General features: G+C 40.9%; 1 protein-coding gene across 1 annotated transcript in view; it reads right to left on the bottom strand.

The window, feature by feature from the left end:
• Positions 1–3,822: 3,822 nt before the first annotated feature.
• Positions 3,823–12,004, bottom strand: part of TMEM167B (transmembrane protein 167B) — a 50,538-nt gene continuing 42,356 nt past the window's right edge. Inside the window, exons 2-3 of the mRNA XM_073666606.1 lie at positions 10,961–11,092; positions 3,823–4,736 (exon numbers count right to left, since the gene is read on the bottom strand). Coding sequence (XP_073522707.1) covers positions 4,654–4,736; positions 10,961–11,092 — 215 coding nt within the window. The 3' untranslated portion in view covers positions 3,823–4,653. The remainder of the gene's footprint in view (positions 4,737–10,960; positions 11,093–12,004) is intronic.

Genomic DNA, 12,004 nt, shown 5'->3' with positions numbered 1-12,004 from the left:
TAGTAACCCGCTGTTTACCATGGATACCACTCTGCTACGGTGCGCTGAGGCTCCCGCGCACCGTAGCAGAGTGGTATCCATGGTAAACAGCGGGTTACTAGGGGCACACGCGCACTTAGTAACCCGATATTTACCATAGTTACCAGCCTGCTCCTGCTTAAGCAGCAGGCTGGTAACGGGAGCAGGACATCGTGGAACGATTCTTTCCACGATATCGCTGGTGAGCCTGCCTGTTTGACAGCTCACCAGCGATGTATTAGCGATGCAGCAACGATCCCTGACAGGTCGTATCGTTGTCGGGATCGCTGCTGCATTGCTTAGTGTGACGGGGCCTTTACACCAGGGTTTCCCGTGATTCAGGTGAAACCCCCGGTGGAAGACTTCCCATAACTAGGCAGATGGAGACACTGTGGACGCCATCTGGCCTGTGATTCCGCGGTGTCCAGCGTGCATAAAAGTGCTGTTCGCCACAGTTTGCTGAACCTCTGAAAAAAAGGACACCACTAAACCAAGGCCAGATGGAGTCCAGAGTAACTCTGCGGTCTCATTATAGTGAATGGATCCCTTAGGGATTTCATCTGAATTACATCACTCAGAGATTTAAATAGAAATCCCGATATCAGTGCTCATCGTAGAGCACAGGATAAATGGTAACATTTTACATAACATTTTGGATCACAATAAAAGCTTCAACTCAATCCATAAAAAAAGCAAGTCCCCACTCAGGTTCGTCATCTGTTAACGGAAATGTAGAGGGCTTCCAAGTTATTAGTAGCATAAAAACTCTGGAAAAGCGAAATGGCTCTTACCCCTCCAAATATAAATGCCCCCCTCCCTTCTGTGCCCCACAGTGTGCTTAAACCACAGTTAGCTTCCACATGTTTGTCATTTCTGTAGCGATTAGAGCCGCCTAATTTAAGGGTGGATGTCTCCAGAAGCACGAGCTGGGCATATCGTACTGGTCACTACAACGGCAGTTTGCAATTTTTACTCAGCAGCATCCACTGCTGTTGGAAGACTATTTCCGGTGACTACCTCTTGAAGCTCATCAAGAGAATGCCAAGAGTGTGCAAAGCAGTCATCAAAGCAAAAGGTGGCTACTTTGAAGAACCTAGAATATAAGACATATTTTCAGTTGTTTCACACTTTTTTGTTAAGTATATAATTCCACATGTTTTAATTCATAGTTTTGATGCCTTCAGTGAGAATGTACAATTTTCAGTCATGAAAATACAGAAAAATCTTTAAATGAGAAGGTGTGTCCAAACTTTGTCTGTGCTGTATCTCTCTGATTTAAGGGCATGAAAATTCAAAGTTTGAAAATTGCAAAAGTTTCAATATTTTCTCCAAATCTCCAACTTTTTTCACAAATAACGCATCATATCAAAGAAATTTTACCACTATCATGAAGTACAATATGTCACAATAACATATTTTCAGAATCAGCGGGATCCGTTGAAGCGTTCCAGAGTTATTACCTCATGAAGTGACAGTGGTCAGAATTGTAAAAATTGGCCTGGTTATTAACGTGCAAACAGCCTTCGGTGGTAAAGGGGTTAAAAAGCCACTTCAGAACATCTGTATAATCCTTTTGAAACATTTTCCTGTCTGATATTAAAATGCTTATCTTAACATCATGATTATACAGCCACATTGACATGTTTTATTCTATAAATCAGTAGTACGCATAAAAATAAGCAACTTAGTAATATACTTGAGAGAAATCTGTTTTTTTTTTATCCATTAGTACTGATCATTCATTCTCAAAGTTCTCAGTTCACAGGCTGGGCTTCATACCAGATTGTAATGTCGTGTATATATTGCAATACAGTTGTTAAAAAAATTCAAATCAAATCCCTTTTTCTCTCCCCTTATATAAGTGAAATGTTCAGAATTGCCGCATCAGTAAACATGATATAATCGAAATCTAAATTTATTTAACCCATGCAGTAAATACCATAGATCCAGGAAGAAGGAAAAAAATTTTTGTGGATCACTGTTCAAAATACTGTCTGGAGACAACGGTCATTGACATAGGACATGACATCATCAAATTAAAGAGGTTGTCCACTACTTGGAGAACCCCTTCTTAATCTAAACGTTTGGCCCCAATAAAATAAAAAAGCCTATACTCCCTCCCGTACCAGCGATGTTCAAGTGGTGTCAGCACTCGCTCTCCCCGGGGCCCCCTTGCTGGTGTTGTGCCACGTGACTCCAGTGCCCAATCAGCACTGGCGTCACTGAAGCGGAAGTCCGGGCTGCAGCTGAAGTCTGACAGTAGGTGGGGACAGAGACGCCAGAGCTGATAGGGTGCCGGCGTCACAACAACAGCACGGGGCCTCAGAGCGAGTGCCAACACCGTGGGAACGGCGCCAGCACCGTGGGAACGGCGCCAGCATGGGAGGCGAGTATAAGCTATTTTATTTTAACAGGGCCAAGTGTTGGACAACTGCTTGTCATACCCAAGTAGTGGACAACTTCTTTAAAGGAGGAAATTACTGGAGCAAACAAGGGGCACAACAAAAAGGACTATTATTATAAACTGGCTACATTACATGTTGCATAAGGTAAATGTGGAAATGTATGGCAAATGACAAAACAAAAGTCCTTTTCTTGAGCTACGTTCATGAGGTAGTATGGCAAAGATTTTCTGCGGTTGGAAACATCTGATACTACTGGTTGATGGCATATCATACTGAATCAGTCCATGTAATAGAAACTACAATAAATAAAGTTTAGGATTTATTAAAATGTAACCTGTCCATAATGATTAACAAAATGTATTCACATTTCTTATGCATTCTTTACATTGACTTACAAATTACAGCCATGTTCTCCAATACTTTCATAAGAGAATGACTTTCCATGAAGTTTTCAGTGACCCTTCATGTTATGCATTCAGTCCAATCTGATGGCAACACGTTATACAGCAGGAGCTGAGCAGCTTATGGAATAGTCTTGGGGTGTTTTCACATTGCGTTCAGGCACCCGTTTGGTGGCTCCATCGTGGCTTATATCTGAACCCCTCCACCATGCAAAAAAGGATTTGGATGAATGCGCTGACGGGGCCACAGACTATAATGGAGCTGGCAGAGCGAAAGTGGGGTCTGCCATTCATCATTTTCAGGCGTGTACGCCTACTAGAGGTGGACACTCAGACGTAGTAGACTATCTATACAGGAACCACTATCACTGAGCAATGGCACCCACTGAACCTAAACACTGTAAGCAGGAGATATTGTTGAGAAATCAAAAACTATGTTCTACTCCCTCTCCTGGAGTCTCCATCGCTGCTCTCGGTATCTTTTATTGTCTGCAGCAGTGACTTTATCGCTGAAGGCAATCTCTAACATCAGTGCCTCTGCCCAAGTTACAGCACAAGCCGCTGAGCTCAGTGATTGGCTGCAGTGATGTGTACATGACATCAACGCTGCAGACAACCGACAGCAACGATGGAGACTCAGCTCTGGAACCAGGGGTAAGGAAAGCACAGGTTTGTTTGTTTTTAAATAAAAGCGAGCTGGGGGAAAGGGGTTTTCTTCACAAAATTTTAACAGCTTTATTCCGCATCACATGATTTTTATTAGGCAAGAAATTTTTTTTTTGTTTTTCCCCCTCATAAAATGATATAAAACAAAACCTCCCCAGCTACATATTTTCACCTTCTTACACATATAATTAAAATATATACAAATGTTGTTATATTCGCAGCCAATTTTGTTGTTTCTGATGAATATTTTAAATATGATAATTCTTTTGCGACCTTGCTGACCATAATGCAACAACTGGGTGAAAAGCAAAATAACTGCATAGAAAAGTAACTGTCATTGGGATTTTTTATTTATTTTTTCATAAAATATTGGTACAAGTGAAGATAAGAAACTTTGTAATACATCCTATCAAAGAAAAATATTTCTCTCTTCACCTCTTCAGCCTTTTCCATTCTCAATTTACTGGTAAAATCTATATTTAGTGAAGATAGAGTTTGATTACTGAGGGATCAGATTACAGTAGCTCCTCATTCAACTCTATGAAGAGAGGAGTTGGAGAGACACAGGCATGCGTCCACTAGTTTACCTGAAAAGAGACCTATGCTTTAAATACTTTACATATAGATACAAAAATATAAAGGCTTTTTCATTAGGGACCAACTTTTTGCTGCTGTAACATTAAACTGTTTTATCATTTTGGTCTTTGGCAAGGGCATTCGCAATAAGGAAAAATGGGCGGTATTTTCCTAAATTAGACAACTCTGTGCATGGGCATTGCAGCTCACCATTATTCATATGATTGGGAATAAGCCTTTATACAAATACAACCCATGTCTGGTGCCTGCAAGAGCAGTAGTCCTTTTGGCTAATCTCAACGTGTGCACGTAGCCTAAAACTAGTTTTGAATAATTCTAAGGAAAGCTGTTAGTCATAAGAGTCTCTTAAAAATGTTAAAAAGAACCAAGATGCAATTCTACATTTTCTTCCAGAATCAGAAGATAAACCACATACAAAATTACATTTACAGTTCATTTCAGCAAAGTAATAAGGAGTTCACTTTATTTTTATATTTTCAGGCTGCCACCAAGTGTCTTCATCCATAATAATTTAAAGGTTTCCCTTCTCCATTTTCCATGTATCCTTTGCTGGGGGGGGCAGATTTTCACTTTATAAACAAGACATAGAAGGCCATGGCAAAACAGGACAAAGCCACTGGTAAGTGCAGACGAGATCCGATCACGGCAGCTGGAAAAGAAATAGCTTGTATTAGAATAGTACATTCATTAGTCACAGAAAAGAAACGGACCACATAAATTCATCAAAAGGATTTATTTACCCAAACGGTTTCCTACAGACGGTGCTAATTATGACTGACTACATCCTAAAGCTGTGCGTTTTTGGTGCGTATTTGCAGCGCAGAAACGCTCCAGAAACGCATTGCATACCTTATCCCATGACATTCTGTAAGTTCTGTGCACATGGTCAGGATTTTTTCTGCGCAGATTTTACTTGTAGAAAAAATACGGACATGACCAATTCTTGTGCGTTTCTGCATACGTATTTGCCTATACAATGCATTGGAAAAAACGCATACAAATACGCATGTAAAAACTGCATGCGTTTTTCTGCCAAGGAGATGCAGAAATGCTCAGGAAAATGTCTGCTTCATTTCTGCATCGTGGGCACTAAGCCTAACAGTGCAGAAATAAGCTGACTTCACCGTCCGTGTACAGACTGCAATTTCAGAAATGGACGTGGGTCTCCTGCAAACAGCCTCACATATGTCTACGAGACTGGTGAGGTCAGAAGACCCGTGGTCGGTCAGGGAATCACAGCTCATACATGGACTGCCAAACTCAACTGCGTAACGCTGTCTATGGCTATGTGCAGACACTAAGTATTTGGTGCCAAAATTTCTGCATCTCTTGGCAGAAAAACCGCAGCGTAAAAAAGGCGAGTTTTTTACTTACGTTTTTGGTGCAGATTTTTGCCTACTCATAAGAGTGAAATCTGCAATAAAAATGCTGAAAGAATGGATATGCTACATATTTAAATTTGCAAGTCAAAAATAACAATATGCGCACGAGACTTCAGGATTCTCATTCACTCTGCTAGCATCAGGAAATCCTTCAGGGCTTCTGACAAATCTGCAACAGCCCTGCGTCAGATCATTGCCATTTACTATGCTACATGTTTTTATATTACTTGTGCTACCAAAGGATCATAATTAAATCAGGAAAATCAGTTCTCCTGGCACGTCGGCTTTAGTTAATAGCTGTATTCAGCAAAAAGTAACTCTGGAACATCAAAACATAGCTTACAATTCTGTAAGGTTAAGGTTTTTTTTTTCCCCACAATCCTTTTTGTTGCAATATTTTATCTTTTTTATAAATGTGTTTGTGAAAAAAACAAAGTGAGGAAAACTAAAAAAATAAATAAAAAAAAAGGAAAGATATATTCACTTAAAGAGCCAATCAGATGTTCCCTAAGTCTGCCGGAACTGCTCTGTTACGAAGCGGCACAGAGTAGTTCCGGCCGCCACAGACACTGGGAACAGCTGATCGGCGGGGTGCTGGGTGTTGCACCCCCACAGATCAGACATCTAAGGATAGACCATCAATGTAAAAGTATTGGACAACCTCTTTAATAGTAAATGTTAATATGCTTAGTGTCTTATTTAAGTCTTAAATAACTGAATATGACTAACATGGATAGCAATTAAATAGTACATGTGTTTGCTCAGCATATCTCTATACATACTTCTTACACTCACATAACCACAGAACATCGAGAAAAACTGGAAATACTACTTCCAAGAGTAACCAATGGTTTTAAAGTAGAAGCAAGACTAAATGGTGAGAGGTGTAATCAGAAAGATTGGGAAAGATAAGGGAAGCAAAAAAAAAAGTGTTACTAAATATGTAGTCAGTCAATTACCCTCACCTATTCAAAGAAACACTTGGATGGGGGAAAAAAACAAATAAAAACACAACATTGACACAGACTTGCTGCTAAATGTGTAGCCCTGCAGCATCTGTGACAGCATTTAGTTCGGCTGAGGTCAGCTATCTCCGGAAGTCCCATTAAGGCTATGTGCCCACGATGCAGAAATGCGGCAGATTTTTTCCGCCTCTGCCTGGCAGGAAAAACACATGCAGATCGTACATGCAGTTTTTACATGCGTTTTTCCCGCCAGGTAGAAGTGTTTGTCAAGCGTCTTCACATGCATTTCTGCATGCGGGTTATCAAGCGCTTTTCCAAGCGATTTTAGCATCACTTGGAAAGTGCTTGACAACTTGGTTACCCTATATAAATCCATGCAACCAGCATGGGCAACCGGCATGGATTTATATAGTGTGACCAAGTTAGTTAAAAAAAAAAAAAGAATACGAATGGTAAAAAATAAAGATTATACTCACCTTCCGATGTCCTCCCAGTGTTTTCTCTGCCGATTCCGGTCTCTTGCACTGCTCGCGGTGCTGTGAAGGACCTGCGGTGGAGTCACTGAGTCATGTGACAGGTCACATGACTCAATGAGGTCATGGCAGGTCCTTCACAACACCGCAACCCATACAGCAGACCAGACGGAGGGGAGAAAACACCGGGAGGACATCGGAAGGTGAGTATAATCTTTATTTTTTATTTTAAATTTTATTTTTTTACAGTTTCTATGGTACCCAGGTCTGGATGAGAGTCTCCTCTTCTCCAGACCCGGGTACTATCCGCACATTGAACAGTGTGATATCCGCATGTGCAGATGTGGGGATGCGGATGTCACGTGGTCCAATGCAAGTCAATGGCGGCGATTACGCTGTGTGTCCGCAAAATTAATGGACATGTTGCGGAGTTTTCCGCAATGATAATCCGCAGCAGAAATTTCCGCAGCATGTGCACAGTTCATGAGGATTATCATTGGGGACCATGGGGCACGTATCACCAAGCGTTTTCGCTGCGGAAATTCTGAGGCAAAAATGCTTGAAAAAAGCAAAGTGGACACGCAGCCTAAAAAAGAATGGAACAGCGCTGCACAGGATTGATCACTGATCCATTCCCCTGATTCTTGGAATCGTTGTGGTCCCATCGGTTTGACCCCAGCAGTCGGAAGGTTATCCCCAGTTCAATGGATAAATACCATTAAATAAAACTCTGATTATTCACTTTTTATTTTTTAAAGATTCAAATATTTTTTTTACTAGAACAACGGAGGATAAGTTAGGGCCTGATCGTGATAGTCAGTCAACCCAGATTATAGCTCGCCTTGAAAGTATCCTCAAGTGCAGTCATTAAAACCATCAATTGAATAGAATTTAACTGGCTCTCATTATGACCAACCCAGGAAAGGAAGGTCATGAATTACCTCTGCGGCGAAGGATAATGACATCAGGAGTTAGCACATCAGAAACCGCAAGCAGTCAGCACCTCATTTAACAGTCCTCATAAATGATGCACAGACATCAAGCAGCACACATATCTCAACATGACCTGTCCAGAGAAGACATACTGGAAGCAGGCCTTTATGGTCAAATTTCAGCAAGGAAGCCACTATTGAGACTTAGTTAGGCCAAGAAACAAAAGGACTGGACATTAGATCAATGGAAATATGTACTGTGGTCAGATGAGTCAAAATTTGACGTTTTTGAAACCAACCACCTGTCTCTGTGAGATGCAGAGAATGTAGGCATATGGTTTCTACATGTAAGGTTCCCACCTTAAAGCATGGAGGGGGGAGGTGTGTGTGTGTGTGTGTGTGTGTGTGTGTGTGTGTGTGTGTGTGTGTGTGTGTGTGTGTGAGAGAGGTTTGAAATAGTTCACCAACACTTACCTAACATGGCTACTACAGCATTCTGCAACGACATGTCATCATCCCATCTGGTTTACACTTAACAAGACAATGACCCAAAACACACCTCCCGAATATGTAGGAGCAAGAAGTGGATGGACTGAATACTGCATCAGGTGACCTGGCCTCCACAACCTCCTGACCTCAATGGAGATGGTTTGGGATGAGCTGGACCTCACAGTGAAGGCAAAGCACCTGTGGGAACTCCTTCAAGAATGTTGGAAAGCCATTTCAGGTGACTGACAGTTTTATACACCCTTGGCACTCTCTCAAGCAGCTTCAACAGGTGGAGTAAGGCTATGTGCCCACGAAAATTTCTGCTTCATTTCTGCATGTCCTTGCCAGGAAAAATGTGTGCGGAATTTGACATGCGTTTTTGAAGCGTTTTGCACATGCGGAATTGCCTTGCATTTTTTAATGCATTGAGAAGGCAATTCCGCAAGCGGAAACGCAGAAATAATGGACATGCTGCGGAATTTTCCACACATCAAAAACGCTGCGGAAAATTCGGCAGCGTGGGCATTGAAATTGCGGATTGACATTGGGGACCATGAGGGGCAGATTACCAAGCGTTTTACAAGCGTTTACGCTGCGAAAATTCCGCAGCAAAAACACTTGAAAAACGCATCGTGGGCACGGACCCTAAAGGGGGAACTTTGATGAATGGAAAGTGTAACACATATTTTGGTTTCTTTCACATGTGTTTCTTGACTACTTCTCTCCATTTGTGTACCTTTGCGGTCTTGCTGCCTTCAGTCTGAATCTACAATATGCACATTCCAGTAATAAGGAAAACCACTGCATACACAGATGTGTCACAGAAAAAGAAAGAGCCTTACCAACACGAGGTCAGATTACCAATGCACCAGCAGGATTCAGCAGACCCCCATTATAAAGATGGGGACAGCACAGGTGCAAAATACTGATGAAACAGTATCTACCAATTCATGGAAGGGGTAACTGCCTAGTAATGTACCTCAGCCTCTAAAAACACATAAAACAACATATGAGAGGCTTACAAACACAACCTTCGTAGTATGCTGCAACCAGATATAGTACTGTAAGGCCTACAATTAATTTAACACTTCCAAGTAATAGTAACCAAATTACACAACTACAGGACCAACATAATAAATAGTACTGTAACAGGTCAAAAATAATACCACCAGACCATGAAAAAGTGTACCAGAATACAATTACAGATGAAAGTAGTGGTCATCTGGGGACAAAGGGCACCAGGAAAATCAGAAGCATGTGCCATGGATGCCTGCTGCTTGAGATGGTACTAGGTTTAAGAGGCTTAAAGTTTGCCTGACAGTGATTTGAAAAATACAGCCAGACTAGCTCATAAGAAACTTGCCACTACAGGGTGTGTGCTGAAAACAATGAGTGTACACTGTATTCAATGAATGGCAGCCCTCCATATTCTGACTAACAGAGGGAGACACCCCATAATAATACGCTGGAAACTGGAAATATACACTAAAGAAATAATGCAGCTCATAAAAAAGTTCTGTTTATTTTTTTCATAAACTGCACCACGCCTGTACATGGGCTGAGCTTTGTATGGCCGCTCAGATGTTATATTGATTAGCCAAGAGCTGTAATGTTTAGATTATGAGCCCCAACAGTGATGATGATATCTGTAAAGCGCTGTGGAATTAATGGCACAATATAAAGGAGTAAAAAAGTAAAATAAAAATAAACAGGTCAAAGGACAGCTGTAGTGCTGTTTATGGATATGAAACAGATCCTTTTTTCCTAATGCAGGACAGTCCAATTATTAACCCCTTTACGACCTATGATGTATAGGTACGTCCTAGGTCGCCTCCTCCTCTTTGATGTGGGCTCCGAGCTGAGCTTGCACCTTATCAGGAACATGACAGCTGATCTGATAAGCTGTCCTGTGCCTTTAACAGCCACTAGTAGAATGGCAATCCACCCGCAGATGTTAACATGTTAAATGCTGCTGTCAATCACTGACAGCGGCATTTAACAAGCACACGCCGGAAGCGCATCATAAGACCCACCCCTCGATCATGTGACAGGGCGCCGATGGGTTGGCATGACAAACCGGGGTCTGCAGGAGACCCCTGTGGTTGTCATTGCCAATCTGCTATGAGCGCCGTTCCGTGGAAGGCGTTCACAGTAGATGAAGCCCTGCTATGTGTATCACAAGCAATCAGATGATCACAGCTTCAAGACTCCTAAGGGGACTTTTGAAGACAGATAAAAGTAAAAAAAAAAAAAAAAACCTACACATGTTTGGTATCTACGAACTCGTAATGACCGGAAGAATAATGGTGGGTCAGATTTAGAATTTAGTGAACATGGTAAATATAAAATTGTGGAATTGCACTTTTTTTGCAATTTCACCGCACTTGGAATTTCCCATTTTCCAGTACACTATATGGTAAAATCAATTGTATCATTCAAAAGTACAACTCGTCCTGCAAAAAACAAGCCCTCACATAGCCATTTTGACAGAAAAATAAAAGAGTTATGGCTCTGGGAAGAAAGGGAACAAAAAAAGACGCAAAAACGGAAAATCCAAAGGTGGTAAAGGGGTTAGGCAGGTGTCCACTCCAGTAACAGCAATTTTTGGAAAATTAATACTTTATACACTTACCCTTATAGAAAACTCCCCATACTCCTTTCTTCTCTGACAAAAGCCAAGAACGTAAACGTGGAACCTTCCTGAAATATGCGCAGGTACAGACAAAAAGCAGAGCAAATACCAGTAGTCCATCTAAGGTGTAAGCTGAGAGGAAGGACATGAAATATCAATAAACATTTTAAATCTCAACACTGAAATATCTAAGGCTCCAGCATAAAACCACTTTAAGGCTATGTGCGCACGATCAGGATTTGAAGCAGAAATTTCCTGAGCGTTTTCTGCATCTCCTTGGCAGGAAAAACGCTGCAGAAAAACAGCACGGTTTTGCTGCGGTCTTTGATGCGTTTATTTAAAGTGTTTTTGTACATCAATGAATGCTTTTTGGAGCAAAAACTTATTTGGTGGGACATTACTTTAAACCTTGGATTACCATCAGAACTGGGGTGAGTGTATTGGTTAATTTAAATGATTAAAGAACGTGTCTGTTGTATTTCAAATAAAGTGTTTACTCTGTGTCTGTGTGTTTATTTAACTCCTTTCTTTACTTTAATTAGGTTTGGTAATGAAAAGGTCTGATTGACACCTTGTCATCACCAAACAAAAGAGCTAGGTGTCAGCTAGTCCCATTTATAAAGTATTCTAATTTACTGAGATAATGATGTTGGTGTTTTCATTGGCTGTAAGCCATAATCATCAACAGAAATAAACACTTGAAATAGATCACTCTGTTCGTAATCACTATGAGTTTTACTTTTTGTATTTAACAACTGAAATAAATTAACTTTTTGATGATATTCTAATTTAGTGAGATGCACCGGTATGTGAACATGAGGTTATATATACTGCTCTATACCTCCATTATACACTGCTCATAAAAATAAAGGGAACACTCAAATAACACATCCTAGATCTGAATGAATTAAACATTTTCATTGAATACTTTGTTCTGTACAAAGTTGAATGTGCTGACAACAAAATCATACAAAAATCATCAATGGAAATCACATTTATTAACCAATGGAGGCCTGGATTTGGAGGTCACCCCCAAAATTAAAG

This window comes from Phyllobates terribilis, unplaced genomic scaffold (genome assembly GCF_046119375.1).
Source record: "Phyllobates terribilis strain yellow unplaced genomic scaffold, ASM4611937v1 Scaffold_2__4_contigs__length_985480577, whole genome shotgun sequence".
Lineage (NCBI taxonomy): Eukaryota > Metazoa > Chordata > Amphibia > Anura > Dendrobatidae > Phyllobates > Phyllobates terribilis.
Note: the sequence above shows the minus strand (reverse complement) of the source record. Positions and strands in the feature narration are given on the sequence as shown.